At 47.7% G+C, this 20,991-nt stretch overlaps 1 protein-coding gene across 5 annotated transcripts in view; it reads right to left on the bottom strand.

The window, feature by feature from the left end:
• The window catches only part of LOC124721353 (homeobox protein extradenticle), a 351,626-nt gene that overhangs the window by 61,457 nt on the left and 269,178 nt on the right, over positions 1-20,991 (bottom strand). For all 5 annotated transcript variants that reach the window (XR_007006319.1, XM_047246279.1, XM_047246280.1 and 2 more), the window contains exon 4: positions 10,020-10,210. Coding sequence is in view for 4 of the 5 variants with exons in the window: in XM_047246279.1 (XP_047102235.1) it covers positions 10,020-10,210 (191 nt within the window). In the remaining variant the exon portion in view is untranslated. The remainder of the gene's footprint in view (positions 1-10,019; positions 10,211-20,991) is intronic.

Here is a 20,991-nt window from a genome sequence, read left to right as displayed (position 1 = left end):
GTTGGCACCAGTAGAATCATTCTGCAATCAGCTTCAAATGCCAATTCTCTAAATTTTTTCCAAAAGTATTCCTAAAAAAAAAAAAAGCATAATCTTTCCTCCAGTGATTCCCATTTGAGTTCCCAAAACATCTCCACAACACCTGCATGTTGTCTGAACCTACCAGTAACAAATCTACCAGCCTGCCTTTGAACTGGTTTGACATCTCCCTTCAATCCAACCTGGCATGGATCCCAAACACTTTAGCAGTACTCAAGAGTAAGTTGCACTAGCAGCCTATACGTGCTCTCCTTTACAGATGAACCACACTTCCCCAAAATTTTCCCAATAACCTGAAGTTGACCATTCGCCTTCCCTACCACAATCGTCAATTGCTTGTTCCATTTCATATATTACATTTAGAGCTAGCTTCCATGAAGAGGCATTGAACAAATCATGGGAGAAAGTACAGGTCACAGGGTACTAGAAGTGAACCATCAAAGTACTGTCCAATATGTTTGACATCAGTTTGTTGGAGGTGTCTTTAACAGAATGACCTCCTCCATTCCAGCCAGCACAGATTCTGAAGACACTAATCTGTGAAACCCAACTCGCACTTTTCTCACATAATGTACTGGAAGCTTTGGATCAAGGCAGTCAGGTAGATGCAGTATTTCTTGATATCTGAAAAGCATTTGACTCAGTTCCACACCTATGCTTATTGTCAAAAGTATGATTGGATGGGGTATCAAGTGAAACTGGTGACCAGATTGAGAAGTTTTTGGTAGGGAGGCTGCTTGGATGGAGAGTCATCAACAGATGTAGAAGTAACTTCTGGTGTGTCCCAGGGAAATGTGTTGGGACACTTGCTGTTCATGTTATATATTAATTACCTAGCAGATAATATTAATAGTAACCTCAGATGCAGATGGTGCAGTTATCTATAATGAAGTACTATCTGACAGAAGCTGCATACATATTCAGTCAGATCTTGATAATATTTCATATTGGTGCGAAGATAGGCAACTTGCTTTAAATGTTCAGAAATGTAAAATTATGCACTTCCAAAAATGAAAAAAAAAACTTAGTAACCTATGACTAATACCAATGAGTCACAACTGGTATCAGTTAATTCATGCAAACACCTGGGTGTAACACTTTGTAGGGGTATGAAATGGAATGAGCACAAAGACACAGTCATGGGTAAAGCAGGTGGTAGATTTCATTTCACTGGTAGAATACTGGGGATATACAATCAGTCTACAAAGGAGATCACTTACAAATCATTCATGAGACCCATCCCAGAATATTGCCTATGTGTGTGGGACTCATACCAAACAGATCTAACAGAGGGTAATGAATGTATACAGAGATGGGCAGCACAAATGGTCACAGTTTGTTTGATCAGTGGGAGAGTGTCACAGAGATGCTGAAGAAACTGAACTGGCAGACTCTTCAAAATAGATGTAAACTATTGTGAGAAAGCCTACTTACAAAGTTTTGGGAGTCAGCTTTAAATGATGACTCTAGGAATATATTATACTAAAGCCTGCTACATCACTCCCATAGCGACTGCATGAATAAGATTAGATCACAGCATGCACAGAAGCACTTAAACAGTCATTCTTCCCACACTCTATATGTGGAGGGAACAGGAAAATCTCTATATTAGCTGTCCACATTATTGTGTCAATATCCAGGTTTCTGAGGCAAATGTCAACACTAGACGTATTAATATTTTATACAGTTGACACTTTGTTCTCCTGGACAGATTTCTGGACTTAAGTTGTGGGGTCAACCAATGACAACATTTATTAAAGTGAACACATCACTTTATTTCCACATTAATACCATTCTGTCCTGTTATTGGTGTTACCAAATAGACAAATACACTAACACATCCCATTTGCGCATGGTCAACTTCTAACATCATACATTCTAACTCAAGTCAGTAACACATTGGTCCACCTCAGCCATTATACAAGTAGTTATTCGGCTTGGTATTGACTGATAGTTGTCGGATGTACTACTTGGGGATATCGTGCCACATTCTGTCCAATTGACGTGTTAGATAGTCAAAATCCCTAGCTGGTTGGAGGGCCCTGCTCAGAATGCCCCAGACATTCTCAACTGCAGAGAGGTCCACCAACCTTGCTGGTCAAAGACAAGCTGTATAAGTTCTCGTCATGTGCAGACGGGCACTGTCTTGCTGAAATGAAAGCCCAAGATGGCTTGTCATAAGGGGCAAGAAAACGGAGCGTAGAACATCGTTGACATACAGCTGTGCTGTAAGGGTGCCGCTGATGGCAACCAGAGGGGTCCTGCTATGAAATGAAGTGGCACCCCAGACCATCACCCATGGCTGTCGGGCCGTCTGGTGGGCGACGGTCATGTCGGTATACCATCAATGTTCGGGGTGTCTACAGACACGTCTTTGCTGCTTATTGGGGCCTGGAATTCCACTGACTAGAGAAGAACCGTCTTCAGTGACGAGTCCCACTTCGAAATGAGCCTCAATAACCCGCAAGACGTGTCTGGAGACGCCCGGACAGTGGTGGTAAACCAACATAGCTGTCAGGTTTTGGTTTTGTTGATGTTTATTTCCAGTTCAGTTTCTACTGTTGCTGTCAGTACAGACCTGTCTGTTTACTTAGCGGCTAGTATTGTTCCTGCAATAACATCCACATCACCTGCAGAGGCCAGAACCTGCTCCACTTTATAGAATATTGTGCCTGCTATGTTGATCTGAGCCGATCTTATTACTTTCTCTGTTGCTATATTAAAAAGCACACATGAGAGCACAATCCTTTGCGTCAGTCCACAGTTAGTCTCAAAGGTTGGTGTTAAATTTGCTTGTATCCGTACTGTTGACATTACTGTTTCCATTGACTTATTAGGTATGTCGAGTTCTTTCGTTGTTTCAATAAGCTTATTTTTATGATGCCTTAAGCTGCTTTAAAATCAACAAATATACACATCAAAAAAAGTTTTGCATCACCTCAGCTCCGAGAGTTCCGGAACCTGTACAGAAAATTGGAGAAGAGATCAACATAAACATCACTTCCGCCCTTTTTATTGCTCATGAAAACCACACATTGCATGTTGTACCACCATACAGTGAGACCTTCAGAGGTGGTGGTCCAGATTGTTGTACACACCAGTACCTCTGTATTCGTTGTGGCAAGCTATCCACAAGTTCATCAACGCACTGTTGGTCCCACTCCTCAACAGCGATTCAGCGTAGATCCCTCAGAGTGGTTGGTGGGTCACGTCGCCCATAAACAGCTTTTTTCATTCTATCCCAGGAATGTTCGATACGGTTCATGTGTGAAGAACATGCTGGTCACTCTAGTCGAGTGATGTCATTATCCTGAAAGAAGTCATTTACAAGATGTGCAAGATGGGGGCACGAACTGTCGTCCATGAAGACAAATGCCTCGCCAATATGCTGCTGATATGGTTGCACTATTGGTCGGAGGATGGCATTCACGTATCGTACAGCCGTTACGGCGCCTTCCATGACCACCACCGGTGTACGTCGGCCTCACATAATGCCACCCGAAAACAGCAGGGAATCTCCACCTTGCTGCACTCGCTGGGCAGTGTGCTTAAGGTGTTCAGCCTAACTGCGTTGCCTCCAAACACGTCTCCGACGATTGTGTGGTTGAAGGCATATGCGCCACTCATCGGTGAAGACAACGTGATGCCAATCCTGAGCGGTCCATTCGGTGTGTTGTTGGGCCCAACTGTACCGCGCTGCATGGTGTCGTGGTTGCCATGGACGTCGGGAGTGAAGTTGCGCATCGTACAGCCCATTGCGCACAATGAGTCTTAACACGATGTCCTGGTTGGTTGGTTTAAAAGAGGGAGAAGGGACCAAACTACGAGGTCATCGGTCCCTTGTTCCTAATAAAACAGTGCCACAAGTTTGAGAATAAAACGAACGAAACATCACACAAAACGGAAAGAAAGGAAAAGCCACAAACACATAATCAGTAGATAGTGGTCATCCACTGCAGTAGTTGCCCTTGGGCGGCCTGAGCGAGGCATATCATCGACAGTTCCTGTCTCTCTATCTCCACCATGTCCGAACAACATCGCTTGGTTCACTCCGAGACACCTGGACACTTCCCTTGTTGAGAACCCTTCCTGGCACAAAGTAACAATGCGGACGCGATCGAAACGCGATATTGACTGTCTAGGCATGGTTCAACAACAGACAACATGAGCCGTGTACCTCCTTCCTAGTGGAATGACTGGAACTGGTCGGCTGTTGGACCCTCTCCGTCTAATTGGTGCTGCTCATGCATGGTTGTTTACATCTTTGGGAGGGTTTTGTGACATCTCTGAATAGTCAAAGGAACTGTGTATGATCCAATATCCACAGTCAAGGTCTATCTTCAGGAGTTCTGGGAACCAGGGTGATGCAAAACTTTTTTGACGTGTGTACAAGCGAGGATTCCGTTCTAACTACGACTAAGTGACCTGCCTGCAATCTTAATCATTTACTATTAGTACACTGTTTTAAACATACTCCGAATTTATTGGGCCTATTCTGCCTGGCTGTAGCCGTTTTCGCAGAGCTAAATACAGTTACCAGCTGCTTAGCCAGCACTATCTGTCATTTGCTGAAGTTGCTTACAGCATCTCCCTTTACCATTTTCTGCACACGAACTCTGCAGAATGATTCCACTGCAATCCCACCGCCTGACATGTATCTTCTGCATCTAACCTTTCAGCGTTCATTTGCGCAAGGCATGCTTACTCCCAAGGCGGAGGAGAGGTCAGTGTTCCAGCTACTTATTGTAGAGCGTAGAAATAAAATCTGATAATCAAGATAAAAATTAATCTCGCTTGCAGATCATGTTTACCTTTGCATTAAATCCCCTGAGTAAAATGTCACTTATTTTTTCAAAAAGTCTTACAATCTTTAAACCACATTTTCGTATCTAAAGGGAGCCTCGTTGAAGTTGTTAAACAAATCATGCATTCACTGTAAAATCACATTTGTAACCGAAACTCGCAGTTTAGGTCTGAAAGTAAGTTTACGAAAATGATAAGAAGACGGAGAATGTTAATTTGCAGAATTTTTCCCAATTTAATATTTCCACTTGACCCCTAAGATTACTGTAACTATATATTAACGGAAGTGTTAAAATTCGCGATCACCATCTTTGTGTTCCGAAACGCAAATCGGTTAAATGATACGAAGGATGCCAAGCGGGTGGCCTTTCTTTCGAGTATCCCGAGTATGGAATTATTCAGACGGCGGTTTCGACTCAATGAAAGCGACAGAGAAAGCTGAAAACAACTTGTACAAATTCCTAGGTGTAACAGTTTGTGGGGATATGAAATAGGCTCAGGCCTTGGTAAGTCAGGTGCGAGCCTTCGGTTCATTGGCAGGATACTGGGAAAACGCAGTCAATCAAGAAACGACACTGCTTAAAAATCACTTATGCGTCCCCTGTTATAAGGGGCAGTCGAATGAAAATTTACAGATTATTGCTCAAGTGTGTGGTACTCATACCAGAAAGGACTAACAGGGTACACTGAACGTATACAAAGAAAGGCGGCACGAATAGTCACAGGTTTATTTGACTCACATGAATGTGTCACGGGAATGCTGAAAAACCTGGGGGCGGCAACGACGTAAGGTAGACGCCAATTATGCCGCGAAAGCACACTTACAAAGTTGCAAGAAATAGTATTAAGCCAGGAATCTAGATATATTCTTCATCCCCCTGCGCGTCGCTCGCGTTGGACAGTGAAGGCAGTCTTCAAATGATTCCAATGGCTCTGAGCACTATGGGACTTAACATCTGAGGTCATCAGTCCCCTAGAACTTAGAACTACTTAAATCTAACTAACCTGAGGACAACACACACGGCCATGCTCCAGGCAGGATTCGAACCTGCGACATAGTGGTCGAACGGTTCCGGACTGAAGAGCCTAGAACCGCGAAGACAGGTTTAAAATGAATACGACGCGCACATAAGCACTGACGCAGTCATTCCGTAAGAGCACCACAACCGATTGGAATGGGAAGAAACCCTAGCATGTGGTACCATACTAAAACATTCTCCCATGCACTTCTTAGTGGTTTGCTAGGTATGTATTTAGAAGTATATATAATCAACAGACTGAAGTTAGATCTCATTAACGATCAAACGAGCCCGATGTGTCTCCAGCGTGCCGTTTTGATTTATGAAAGCCACGATAAATAGTAGTACTTGCTTTCTTCTGTGGTCGTATAGCTCCACCACTCCGACTGAACAGAAACCGAACATACGGTTGAAAACCTGTTTGCCTTTCTACGAAGGTAAGGCAACAGTTGGCCAACGACGACATCTCACCAGCAGCCGTCACGAACGGAATGCAGCAGAGGCGAGACTGCCGCCGTATTTTCCTAACACCAACCGGCGCGAGCTGTTCTAAGCAGCATTAGCGTTGGCATTTTACGAGCTATGATGTTACATTATATGTAAAACTCAACTACTAACAGCAAAATACACCTAAGAAAACCTCAGCCGACAGTTACTAGACTGTTACAAATAAGCATACCCTTTGCAAGGCATTGAATTAACTCCAACATTAGAAAACAAAAAAAAAGTGAGACCTACTTCCATGAGTCTGCTCAAGTCCGAAACTGTCCCTAATTATTTACTTCAACACAACATATCATACGGAATCGCGATACCGTTCTTTTACTATTACAATGTTTATGTGAAGTCTGATGACAAATGATTGCGCGAAACGAGGTATTCTCCCGGGCAGCTCGAGTGTGTCTCTACGTGGTTATGATTCTACATCTACATCTACGTGATTACTCTGCAATTCACATTTAAGTGCATGGCAGAGGGTTCATCGAACCACAATCATACTATCTCTCTACCATTCCACTCCCGAACAGCACGCGGGAAAAACGAACACCTAAACCTTTCTGTTCGAGCTCTGATTTCTCTTATTTTATTTTGATGATCATTCCTGCCTATGTAGGTTGGGCTCAACAAAATATTTTCGCATTCGGAAGAGAAAGTTGGTGACTGAAATTTCGGAAATAGATCTCGCCGCGACGAAAAGCGTCTTTGCTTTAATGACTTCCATCCCAACTCGCGTATCATATCTGCCACACTCTCTCCCCTACTACGTGATAATACAAAACGAGCTGCCCTTTTTTGCACCCTTTCGATGTCCTCCGTCAATCCCACCTGGTAAGGATCCCACACCACGCAGCAATATTCTAACAGAGGACGAACGAGTGTAGTGTAAGCTGTCTCTTTAGTGGACTTGTTGCATCTTCTAAGTGTCCTGCCAATGAAACGCAACCTTTGGCTCGCCTTCCCCACAATATTATCTATGCGGTCTTTCCAACTGAAGTTGTTCGTAATTTTAACACCCAGGTACTTAGTTGAATAGACAGCCTTGAGAATTGTACTATTTATCGAGTAATCGAATTCCAAAGGATTTCTTTTGGAACTCATGTGGATCACCTCACACATTTCATTATTTAGCGTCAACTGCCACCTGCCACACCATACAGCAATCTTTTCTAAATCGCTTTGCAACTGGTACTGGTCTTCGGATGACCTTACTAGACGGTAAATTACAGCATCATCTGCGAACAACCTAAGAGAACTGCTCAGATTGTCACCCAGGTCATTTATATAGATCAGGAACAGCAGAGGTCCCAGGACGCTTCCCTGGGGAACACCTGATATCACTTCAGTTTTACTCGATGATTTGCCGTCTATTACTAGAACTGCGACCTTCCTGACAGGAAATCACGAATCCAGTCGCACAACTGAGACGATACCCCATAGGCCCGCAGCTTGATTAGAAGTCGCTTGTGAGGAACGGTGTCAAAAGCTTTCCGGAAATCTAGAAATACAGAATCAACTTTAGATCCTCTGTCGATAGCGGCCATTACTTCGTGTGAATAAAGAGCTAGCTGCGTTGCACAAGGACGATGTTTTCTGAAGGCATGCTGATTACGTATCAATAGATCGTTCCCTTCGAGGTGATTCATAATATTTGAATACAGTATATGCTCCGAAACCCTACTGCAAACCGACGTCAATGATATAGGTCTGTAGTTCGATGAATTACTCCTACTACCCTTCTTAAACACTGGTGCGAGCTGCGCAATTTTCCAATCTGCAGGTACAGATCTATCGGTGAGCGAACGGTTGTATATGATTGCTAAGTATCAAAAGTATCCGGACACCAGGCTGAAAATGACTTTGAAGTTCGTGGCGTCCTCCATCGGTAATACCGCAATTCAATATGGTGTTTGGCCCACCCTTAGCCTTGAAGACAGCTTCCACTATCGCAGGCATACATTCAATCCGGTGTTAGTCGCTGAGGCCTGGCACGAAGTCGGCGTTCTAAAACACCCCATAGATGTTCTATAGGATTCAGGTCAGGACTCTGTGCAGGCCAGTCCATTACAGGGATGTTATTGTGTTACCACTCCGCCACAGGCCGTGCATTATGGACATGTGAACGATCGTGTTGAAAGATGCAATCGCCAACCCGAATTGCTCTTCAACAGTGGGAAGCAAGAAGGTGCTTAAAACATCGATGTAGACCTGTGCTGTGATAGTGCCACGCAAAACAACAAGGGGTGCAAGCCCCCTCCATGAAAAACATGACCACACCATAACACCACCGCCTCCGAATTTTACAGTTGGCACTACACACGCTGGCAGATGACGCTCACCGGGCATTCGCCATACCCACACCCTGCTCCGTGATTCGACACTCCACACAACGTTTTTCCACTGTTCAGTCGTCCAATGTTTACGCTCCTTACACCAAGCGAGGCGTCGTTTGGCATTTACCGGCGTGATGTGTGGTTATGAGCAGCCGCTCGAACATGAAATCGAAGTTTTCTCACCTCCCGCCTAACTGTCGTAGCACTTGCAGTGGATCCTGATGCAGTTTGGAATTCGTGTGTAATGGCTTGGATAGATGTCTGCCTATTACACTTTACGATCCTCTTCAACTGTCAGCGGTCTCTGTCAGTCAACAGACGAGGTCGGCCTGTACGTTTTTGTGCTGTACGTGTCCCTTCACGTTTCCACTTCACTATCACATTGGAAACAGTGGACCTAGTGATTTTTAGGTGTGTGGAAATGTCACGTACAGACGTGTGACAAGTGACACCCAATCACCTGACCACGTTCGAAGTCCGTGAGTTCCACGGAATGCCCCATTCTGCTCTCTCACGATTTCTAATGACTATTGCGGTCGCTGATACGGAGTACCTGGCAGCACAATGCACCTAATATGAAAAACATGTGGTTTAAGGGTGTCCAGATACTTTTGATCACGTAGTGTATCAACAGATTGTGTGTACGAGTACGAATTTACAATGACGTCGAATCATGTCTACTGGGTGGCTTGGCAGCTCGCAATAAATGTAAATACGCGCAAAAACACTACATAATTTGACTACGCAATCGGTGATCAGTCACTGGAACCAGTCACAACGCGATGACTGGTACCTGTTGGTATTCACAGCAGCTCCGTGAAGCGGCTCCAAGCGTCTTCAAGGAGCTTCTGGTCTGAAGATGGTCGCTCAGACCGAAATCGGTAACCAGAATCAAGAAATATATAATTATTGCGATCTGGAATGCCTTTTTCGTTGTACTGCTAAATACGATCGCTGTTGTTCCGCTAGGACAAAGAATTATTGTTATAGCTGGTGGTGGTGTTGAGAAAATTTTCCCGATCCACTTAACCTTCTGTATTTCCACAAAAACACTTGCGTGTCAAAGTTATATAGCCAGCGAACCTGCACGTATCAGATTCACCGACGCTCCTGCACAAGTAACCAAAAAGAAGTTCAACAAAAACACTTAAGATTTGGCAACGCTAACGACTGACTCCTATGGATTCTGCTTTCACGTTCAAGGCAGGTGAAGAAGCTAAAGCAATCTAATATTTTAGCTTATCATAATAATTTGCTATACTATTTCTGAAGTTTGAGCAAAGGAGAGTACTTCAGCGCAGGATCTCTATCATGTTGTACTACTCACCTGGCGTCGAGGAACCTGGAGCGCAAGATCATGACGGCCTCGCAGGTGCTCTGCTTGAGCTGCATTTGGATGGAAGAGAACTTCTTGTGGATGATCTGCACCATGCGCTCGATCTCTTTGGGCGTGATGGGCCGTGTGCGCGACTGCTCCCTCAGGAGATTCATCACGTGCGTCGTGAACTCGTTACACGCCTGCACACAAAGAAAGTCAGTGACCGTGGCTGCAAGACTAAGCTCATCACGACAAAAATTTCACATCCATAAAAAGAGACAGACAGACGAAATGTACCACAAACTAAGACGATTGGGGCCTCTATTTTAGAGCGTTTGCTAATTAGTCAGGGACGCATTGATGAAGCATGCGGTAACTCGTTACTTTTTAAGTCTACGTGAATTAATTTTACACGTGAATATATTTTCTCATTGCATGTCTATGATATGGCCATTTGCGTGTAGATGGTCGATCTACACGCCTTTTCTGTGTCAGCATAAAGCTGGCCAGCATATAATGGAGATATTTTCTCCTCCAAGTATGCTATTTGAGCTTTACCATTCTTTGTTTTTCTACTCAGTGTCTGGTGTTAATAGTAGAGTATTGATGCATAGTTGCTGGAAAGCACTGTGTATAATAGCTTAGTTCTGGCCGTATACCAAACACTGTCCATAGAATTTTGCACAGTAAGCGCTTTCTGTCGGAGGAGATCGGTCCCAATAAGCCTAGGACATCAAAGAGTAAAAAATGTTTAATTATTAAACTATGTGATACTTTTATCACCAAATTCATTTGTCATACGTAACGCAGAAGTACAATGAATTCTGGAGACCCAAAACTTTATATGTGAAATTCAAATTGTTATCAGTTTTCATATCCAAAACTTTAAGTTCTCTATTATGCATTATAATTATTGCTAACATGAATGTACCGTGTGTTTCTGTTTTCAAGAATATATACTTTACCATTCCTTCTGTTGATGTAATCATGTCTGCCAGGTACACAACATACGCGCTATTCAGCAAACACAGAACTGTGTCACGGACTATCAGTTGGACATTCAAATTATTTCAGTGTTTCACACGACTGTCCACCCAATATTGCTAGATATATATGTGGTATTACTTGTTTCATTATTATAGAGACTGTCTCAAGTTTTATTTTTCGTAGCTACTCAGGTTAAATATTATTCGAACCAACGAGCACAGTGGTTTTAAATGTTGCAGTTTCAGTGTTTCCAGAAGATTTTTCTTGTATCTGTAGCTACTTACTTCAATTATACATGTGATTTGCTAGTAAGTTAGAAAAGTACTAAAATGCTCCCACACGAACGTTAGACGCTTGTCAAATGTTATCTTTCTTTTCTCTAAAGAAGTGCAGCATAGTGTCATACATGTTTGATTTTATTCTCTATCGGACCACGAGGGAAAAAATGCCTATCATATCACGACACCCCAACTGGTAAATTTGATGAAGGCCCACAATTAAAATAAAGAGTTACATTTTTACTCAAACATTTTTAACACAGTGCGTGATGTTGCAGTTTAAAATCGACACCAGTAAGTACTTTAGGGAAAATTAAATGATATGCCTGCAGCGTAGCCACAGAGAAAAAGTTGTTTGCTTCAGTATGCTCTATGATCGATGACAAGTCGAGCACTCAATGTGCTCTTACGCCTCAAGTGGGAAGACCTGCCGCATATCATTGCCAGTGGCTTCTGAACTAATTTAGGAGCCACTTCTGTCAAGGACTTCCCACACAAAGTTTTACCTCGGACCTTATCCTTGGAGTGCTTAAGTCCTTTCATAGCCTCATATATTTGTCGTTGGAGACCGACATTTTTATTGGCTCACAAAGACGGGGAAAGTACCTGCAGGCATCACACACACCACTGCGAAGACACCCTTAAAATTTCGGCCTTACAAACGCCCAAGATGGCATATCTGGTCAGATTCACACTTCTATTTCTACTTCACATAGCCTACGGTTAACTCCAGACATCGGAAAATCTCTTAAGATACGCACGTTACGACAGATTATCAAAACTGTATGTGTAGGGGGGGGGGGGGCGAGAGATACGAGGGAGGGAAGGAAGGAGAGGGAGGAGGAGGGAGGGGGAGAGAAGACTGCAACAATAGTAACTAAAGACTGCAATCTTTTCAGTTAGATAGGCCTTAATTTTAATTAACATCATTTCTCTGTGTATTCACAGTCTGTGCGAAAGGCACGTAACTTCTGCCCAGAATACTACAATTTGGAAATTTTTCATTGGCTACAACTGTGTGGACCTTTCTAGAGTCGCCACTAAAACAATTTTCGATTTTTTCCGCGCAGAAGTGTCGTTTTCGTTTGTATGACGTGGAAAGAGGAAATTACAGTACTACGAAAAACCTATACACGCAAAAACAAATTTTCGCCCAATTGCGCTATCACATTATTCGATTCTATTCACCAAAGGCTACATATATTGCATTTACGCCCGGAGGAGTCTCGTGCACTTCCATAGAGCGTTGACATCTACATCAGAGACTAAGCACTACCTCTGTGAACACAAGACTGAGGGAGAGGACGGGAGATGAGTCTGGAGTTCTTTCAAGAAAAAAATACAGAAAACAGATGTGAGATGTTCTGCCATTGATGTGAACTCCAATCGTTCCGAATAAGAGTCCAGACCGTTCCTCGCACTACGAAGTTTTCAAATTTTCTTCATTGTAAGCTTAAACTTCTGTAAAAATTCATAAATAGGCGCCTAAATTATCAAATTTTGAAAGGACAAACTGATGCGGTGAATTATTAGCGAAATGCTACGAAATGTAAGTTTTATTTATTCGCTATACGAATTTTTTTAATAACTGACACTCGAGAGGACCTGGGTCGCACGCAAATGGGTGCTTTTTTCCACGGCGCGTCACATAGTGATTCATTCATTAACAGTTACATTTGTCAATGCAGAAGTACGGGAAGCTAGTACAATGATCTATTTTCCATACATGGTACATAAAAGTCAAACATGAGACGAATGTGTACAAGTTTGAGATTCATCATTACTGGAATCTGCCGCAATTTTGAAATGCTGACGCATCTCAAAATACATCAGTTTGTTGATCACACGGAAGACATGAATAGTCCAACACAGCAAGTGTGTCTTCAACAAGCAACTTTTACATGAGCTGTTTCGTGGCGAATCCACTGTAGCAAGTTCCGAGTAACGGTTTCAAAAACTTCTGCAGTCCGTGGATATAGGTATAGAAAAGTTCAAATTCTGTTAGTGTAAATGATATTATAAACGCAGCTTCACAAGTATAAAACACGTAGAGTGACGGTGAGTCTTTAGATCTGTTTCCTCTTATATATCATCCTTGCAAATTCATGTACAGTTCACATTGCATTGAGTGAACAGTGGTACAGAGTACAGTTTTGTTGAAAAAGGATGTTTGATTACACAGGGTATCCCAGCAGAGATACGACAGAAACGCTCATTTTAAGCAAAACGCTTCATGTGGACATATGCCCTATTTAGATCACAATGTACAGTTGTTTCTGAGTTAGTGACGCGCAAGTGTGTCTCCTGAACACCCAATCTCCTTGACGTGTAATTCTAGCCGAACCTACATCGTTTCTTCCAGCTTCTTTGTTCTAGATGTCTTTCTGCCATTAAACTAGCCTGTTGAAAGTGTAGTTGTCCATGGTGTGTGTGTGTGTGTGTGTGTGTGTGTGTGTGTGTGATGTGCTAAGTATTGAGAGTAGGGAAGCATCGGGTAACTATGTTTGTACATGTGCCACCTAAAATGCCACACATCAGCGCTAATGAAGAATATGCAGATATGGTGTACGTTTATGACTTCTGCAATGGTAATGCTTCTGCAGCTGTCGAGGAATTCCGTCGGCGTTTTTCGACACGCCGTTTTCCTGATCGTACAGTGTTTTCAGCACAGTGCGCGAAACAGGCATTTTCCAAGTTCTCATTTTCCTTCTGAACGTGTAGTTCGACAACCTGTGCAGGAACAAGAACAAATTGTTGAAATGGTGAAGCGTAGTCTTACTACCAGTACACGGCGACTTTATGCACGCATCAGCGTCGCGAGGACAATATACAGCATGTTCCATTAAGTTTCGGGTGTGCAGCCACAAGAAGTCTCCTTCTTCTTCTTCTTCTAATATTTCGGCTGTAAAACGTTCAGCCATCTTCAGAGTGAGCCGCAAGACTGCCGCTCCAGTGCTTGCTTCGTCCCTTTATACTGTTGTACCGCGCGACTGCGCATGCGGCAAGCGCCAGAGACGGATTCCAGGATTTATCAAGATTTATCTTGATAAATCCTGGAATCCGGCACTTGCTGAAATAAACTCGCAAAGACGTCGTCACAGTGCAGCTCACAATGATATATCGATATGCCAACAAAGTTCAACTGCGGAGTCATAGATACAACTCGCGCATTATGCACGTCTCTGCCGCCGACCAACGTCTCTGGCGCATGCCGCATGCGCAGTCGCGCGGTACAACAGTATAAAGGGACGAAGCAAGCACTGGAGCGGCATCTCCGGCGGTACACCGCAAGGTTACCGCCCTTCGATGGTGCAATCTTTCGCGCTAATCGAAGTGTTAGGGTTTACAGGTGCCAGCCAGCCAGCCAGCCAGCCCAGCCCAGCCCAGCAGCAGCAGCAGCAGCAGCAGTTCCCGGTCCCGGCCTGCAGCAGTGGTCCCGCCGCCTGCCAGCCAGCCAGCCAGCCAGCCAGCCAGCAGCCCTCCGGTGCCAGCAGCAGTCCCGCCAGCAGCAGTCCAGCCAGCAGCAGTCCAGGCAGCAGCGGCAGCAGCAGCAGCAGCAGCAGCAGCAGCAGCAGCAGCCGCAGCCGCCCCGGCCCCGTCCGCGGCAGCAGCGTTCCTGCCTCTCGCCGTCGCCGTCGCCGTCGCCGTTCGCCGTCGCCGTTCGCCGTCGCCGTCGCCGTCCGTCGTCCCCCAGTGTGTGTCCTGTCCTTTTAGTGCTGTGTTTTTTCTTTCTTCTCCTTGTCGTCATGTCTGCCCCCACCACCACCGTCACAACCACCACCACCGCCATCGTGTATACGTCCCCTTCCGCCGCCTCCACCACTATCACTTGGTGTGCCCAGTCCCACCCCCCTCCTTCCATCCCTCCCCTCCTCTCTATCCCTTCGCCCTCGCTTTTTGTCGCCCCCTCTCCCGCCTCTTCCTCTCGTTCTGATCCCTTCCCCCCCCTCCCCCAGCCTGTCACTGCCGCTCCGGCTCGGGTGGTGGCCCGTCGGGCCACTGCCCACGCCCAGCTCTCCCCGTCGCCATCGCCGTCACCGCCGCCACCACCACCACCGCCATCTTCATCGCCTTCACCGTCGCCGTCACTGCCACCTTCGCCTGCACCATCACAGTCATTATCTCCGGCGCCGCCTGCTGCATCCGTGCCGGGACCTGCCCCTTCCCACCACCTCCCCATTGTTCCCGTCCCTCTTGTCACCACCCGCCCATCTGCCGCTGTCAAACGCCCTAGTGCCGCCCCCACTCCCTCTGCTCATAAAAAGGCTCCACCCCGCCCCCATCCCCACCCCAAAATGCCATGGACGTCTCCCCACCAGGCCCCGCTCCCTCCTCCTCCTCCTCCTCCTCCTCCTCCTCCTCCCCACCCGGTCTCTACAAATATCTCCTGTCCCGTCCCGATCCTTCATTCCTCGAGGCCCGGAATCTCTCCCTCCTCCTCCGCCAACATTTCCCTGGCGCCCCCATCTCTCTCCTTACTCCCAGACGGGATTCCGTTCTCATCTCCTCCCCCAGCCCAACCCTCCATACTGACATCCTCTCCCGCCTCCCCATCACCCGTTTTGGCCCTAACGCCTCCCTCACCCCTGCTCCCTCCCCATCTCCTACCCGCCAACCCCAACCCCCGCGTCGCCCGCCGACCCTCACCGCCGTGATCACTCGGCTTAGTCCGTCGATCACGGAGGAGGAGGTGTTGGCGGAGCTGAAGGCCCATCCCACCCTGGAGGTGCGGGCAGTCCGCCGCATTTTTAACGCGACCGGCCCCACCCGCCTTATGCGGGTGTTCTCTGAGGACGCCCCCTCCATTGACCGTCTCCTGAAGGAGGGTGCCCTCCTCTTCAATCAGCGGTACAAAGTCGACCCCTCCCGTTCCCCCCCTCAATCCCTGCGCTGCCAGAGATGTCTGCGCTATAATGCACACACAACAGCCGAGTGCCGCGAGGCCCCCACATGCCCGCATTGTCGCCAAGCGCACTTCCTCCGGCAGTGCCCCAACCTCCAATCCCCTCCCTCCTGTAATACCTGCAGCCTCCCCCACCCTACCTACTCCCAAAAGTGTAAAGCCCGGCCCCCTCCCACCACCCCTGAACTCACCGTCCCTGTCCGTCCCCTGGACGCCCCCACCCCTCCTGGCAATTCCCTTCGTCCCCCTCCCACTGCTGAGGACATCATCAGGTTCCTCACCATTGTCCTCCAAAACGTCCATCCCTTTCAGCGCCCCCACACCCTCCAACAGATCTCCCTCGCCGCCCGTTCCATATTCCACCTTAAAATGTACGCCACCTATTCCAATAACCAGGCCCATTTCACCTTCTCCCGCCTTGACACCCTCGTCTAAATCCTTATCATGGCACGACAGCATCGTATCCTTTTCAACAATATCCGCTCCCTTCCCGCCAACAAGAACCTTTTCCTGCACACCCTTGCTACCCACCGTGTGGATGCCTTCCTCCTCAATGAAACCTTCCTCCAACCCCACCACTCCGTCCACACCTCCCCCTATCTCCTCCACCGCTCCGATAATCCCCTCCCAGTTGCGCGTGGCGGAGTTGCCATTGGCCACCACCGCCAGCTCCCCGTTCGGCTCCAACCTCTCCTTCCCGACCCCACCGAACACCTGATCCTTAGTCTCTTCTTCCCTGGCCTTACCATTACCTGCGCCACCATCTATGTCCGCCCTAACGCCCCTCTTCCCTTCGACTTCCTCTCCCACATTGACCGTACCTTCTCCTCCTACGTGATCGCCGCCGACCTCAACATCCATAGTCGTTCCGCCGCCCAGTTACGGCGGTGGCATCGGTTCCTCTCCTCCCTTCAAGGCGACCTCATTCCCATCCCCCAGCACACCCGTCCCGAATCCAACTCCACTCCTGATGTTATCCTCTCCTCCCCCAACCTCCTTGGCCGCATAACGGTGGATGTCCTGGAACCTATTGGTAGCGACCATCTCCCTGTCCTCCTCACCGTATCGGACGGTCGTCGCCCTCGCCCCGACCCTCGTACTGATCCTCCCCCTAAGTATGTCCACGATTATTCCCGAGCCGACTGGAATGCCTACCGGGATACCCTCTCCACCCAGGTCGATAGCCACCCTCTCACCTACCACCACCCTGACGATGTCACCCATGCCGCCTCCTTTCTCCAGCAGACCTTGTCTGAGGCCGTGGAGGCCCACGTTCCTACTGTCGCCATCCACCCCCACCGTCCTACCTTACCCCCGCAGGCCGTTCTCCTCCTCCGTGAATCCCGTCGTCTCTACCGTGCCTTCCTCCGCACGCGTGACCCGGACACACTACGACGCCACCGGCAACTCCAGCGACACGTTCGTAATTTGCTCGCGGCTAAGAAACGCCGGGACTGGCGACAGACATGCACCCGTTTGAATGAAACCCTACCAATCAACTCGTCCAAGTTCTGGTCGGCCTTCCGTCGCCTTACCGGAACTAAACCCTCCCCCTACTATCCTCTTCTCCACGATGACCACCCCTTCCCTGACGCCCTTAGTAAGGCCAATCACTTTGCCTCCTACCTCTCCGATGTTTTCTCCATCCCCGATGATCCTCAGTTCGATTACTCCCTCTTCCCGGATATCCGCGATCGAACTGACACCTCTGTCCCTCCCCTCGCTCCTGGTTTCCAGTACTTGGACAACATTACACACACGGAACTCAATACCCCTATCACTACACAGGATCTCATTGATACACTCCGCACAAAACGCAACACCGCTCCTGGTCACGATCGTGCCACCTACCGTCACCTTCGTGAAGCTCCTGTCTCTTTCCTCTCCACCCTGGCCAGGCTCTACAATGTAGTCCTGTCCACCGGTTACTACCCCGACCTGTGGAAAACCTCCCGCATCCTCATGTTCCTTAAACCTAGCAAACCGCCGTCCGCCGTCTCCTCTTACCGTCCTATCAGCCTTACCTCGGTCTTCAGCAAGGTCCTGGAATCTATCCTCACCCGCCGCATCCATCAGCATCTCCGCCAGCACCGCCTCCTTCCCGTCACCCAGTGTGGCTTTCGGCCATCCTTCTCTTCCGACGATCTTCTCCTTCACCTCACTCATCTCCTCTCCGAACAGCTTAATTCCCGTCGCTCCGCCATCTTCCTCTCCCTTGACCTCGAACGCGCTTATGACCGTGTCTGGCATTCCGGTCTCCTCTTCAAGCTCCAAACCTTTGCCCTTCCCATTAACTACGTCCGTCTGATCGGTTCCTTTCTCTCCCGCCGTCCTTCCTATGTCACCATCCATAACACAGATTCCTACACTTTTTTTCCCTCCGCCGGTGTGCCCCAAGGCTCCGTCCTCTCCCCCCTTCTGTACCTTTTGTACACGGCGGACATGCCGCCGCCGTCACCCCCCGTCCACCTTCTCCAGTTTGCCGATGACACTGCCTTCCTTGCTCTTGCCCCCACCCTACAACGCTCCCAACGCCTTCTCCAATCCCATCTTGACCGCTTCACTGCTTGGTGCAACCAGTGGTTGCTTAAGGTCAATCCCTCCAAAACCCAGGCGATCATTGTAGGCAAAACCACCCCTTCCTTCCGCCTCCTTGATTTCTATCTCACCGTTTATGGCCGTCCTATCGCTCTCACCCCCACCCTTAAGTACCTTGGCGTCACCCTCGACCGTCGCCTCTCCTGGACTCCCCATCTCCAGACAATCCAAGCCAAGGCACGTTCCCGACTCCGTCTCCTCAAGCTCCTTTCCGGCCGTACGTGGGGTCTGGACCCCTCCACCATCCTACACACCTATAAGTCCCTCATCCGCCCTATCCTCTGTTACGCCCATCCCGCCTGGATTTCCGCCCCCCCTTCCTTTTATAAATCCCTCCAAATCCTTGAACGCCATGCTCTCCGCCTTGCCTATCGCATCCGTCTCCCCTCCCCCACGCGGATCCTGTATGATCTTATCTCCTTCCCTCACCTCCTCCTCTTCCTCGAAAGGATACGAATCCTCTACACCTCCCGTAAACTCGATCCTCCCCACCCGCTCGTCTCCCCGATCCTCTCCCACCCCCGCCCGCTGCCGCGCCTGTACTCTCATGTCCCACCCGGTCTCCATCTCTCCACCCTCCTTACCCTCTCCCAAGGTGGCTTCCGCCAGCTCCCCCTACCTGATGATGCCCTCCTCCCCTCCATCTACCCCTCCTACCAACTTTGATCCTCCCGCCCTCCTCCCGTGCTTGCTCCTCCGGGCACCCTCCCTCCCTTCTCTCCCTTTTTCCCTCCCTCCTCCTTTTCTCTCCCCTTCTCCCCCGGGCCTCCCCTCCCCTGTCCCTCTCCCTCTTGCCCCCGTCTCCCCCGCCGTTGGCATCCTTTTCTCCCCTCTCCCCCCACCTCCCCCCTGTTCCACTCTTGGCAGGTCCCCGGACTCGCACACGCTACGTGGACTTTCGCGCGCCGGAGATCGCCGCCATCAGTGTCTTGTGTGTGCCGTCATGTTTCGTGTTCAGTGTTTCCCGTCATGCTCCGTTGTTCACCAGTGCCATCGTCTTCTTCAGTATCTGTGCGTCGTCTCAACAGTTTGCAGTGTGGTTTATCGTCAAGTGTGAACGGCTCCGTGTTTGTCTCTCTGTGTCTCCTATTTTATCGCCCACCATTTTGTGACTTTTCTGTTTTTCTCCTGTTTTTTGTGCTTCTGTCTCATTTGGCTGAAGAGCAGCGTATTGTGCTGCTGCCAGCCTGCTTATTGTATAGGCATTAAAATGACAATAAAGTAAAAAAAAAAAAAAAACTGGAGCGGCAGTCTTGCGGCTCACTCTGAAGATGGCTGAACGTTTTACAGCCGAAATATTAGAAGAAGGAGAATTCTTGCGGCTGCACACTCGAAACTTAATGGAACAGTCTTTGCGCCGCCAAAACCTAAAGATTCACAATATACAGCATGTCCACAATTCTCAGATTGGCGACAGTACCACAAATGTGTGTGAAATCTTATGGGACTTAACTGCTAAGGTCATCACTCCCTAAGCCCACATACCACTTAACCTAAATTATCCTAAGGACAAACACACACACACACACCCATGCCCGAGGGAGGACTCGAACCTCCGCCGGGACCAGCCGCACAGTCCTTGACAGCAGCGCCTTAGACCGCGGCGACAGTAGCACATGACTTGAAATTTGGTACTGGTTAAATAAACAACTGTCATTTGCTTCCATTAATACTATTCACTGATGAAGCCATGTTTACACGGATGGAATCAACAGCACAAGTAATAACGATCGACAGTCGCTGTAAAATCCACATGCTACAGGGGAAGCAAATTTCCAAGTTGGTTTTTTGATCAATGTTTGATGTGGCATGATCGGTAACATGTTGATGCATCTACATCTACGTGATTAATCTGCTATTCACAATGAAGTGCCTGGCAGAGGGTTCAATGAACCACCTTCATGCTGTCTCTCTACTGTTCCACTCTCGAACGGCAAGCGGGAAAAACGAGCACTTAAATTTTTCCGTACGAGCCCCGACTTCTCTTATTTTATCGTGATGATCATTTCTCCCTATGTAGGTGGGTGCCAACCGAATGTTTTCGCAATCGGAGGAGAAAACTGGTGATTGAAATTTCATGAGAAGATCCCGTCGCAACGAAAAACGCCTTTGTTTTAATGATTGCCACTCCAATTCACGTATCATGTCTGTGACACTATCTCCCCTATTTCGCGATAATACAAAACGAGCTGCCCTTCTTTGTACTTTTTCGATG

Source organism: Schistocerca piceifrons, chromosome X, assembly GCF_021461385.2.
Source record: "Schistocerca piceifrons isolate TAMUIC-IGC-003096 chromosome X, iqSchPice1.1, whole genome shotgun sequence".
Taxonomy (NCBI): domain Eukaryota; kingdom Metazoa; phylum Arthropoda; class Insecta; order Orthoptera; family Acrididae; genus Schistocerca; species Schistocerca piceifrons.
This window is presented reverse-complemented; position numbering and strand designations above follow the sequence as displayed.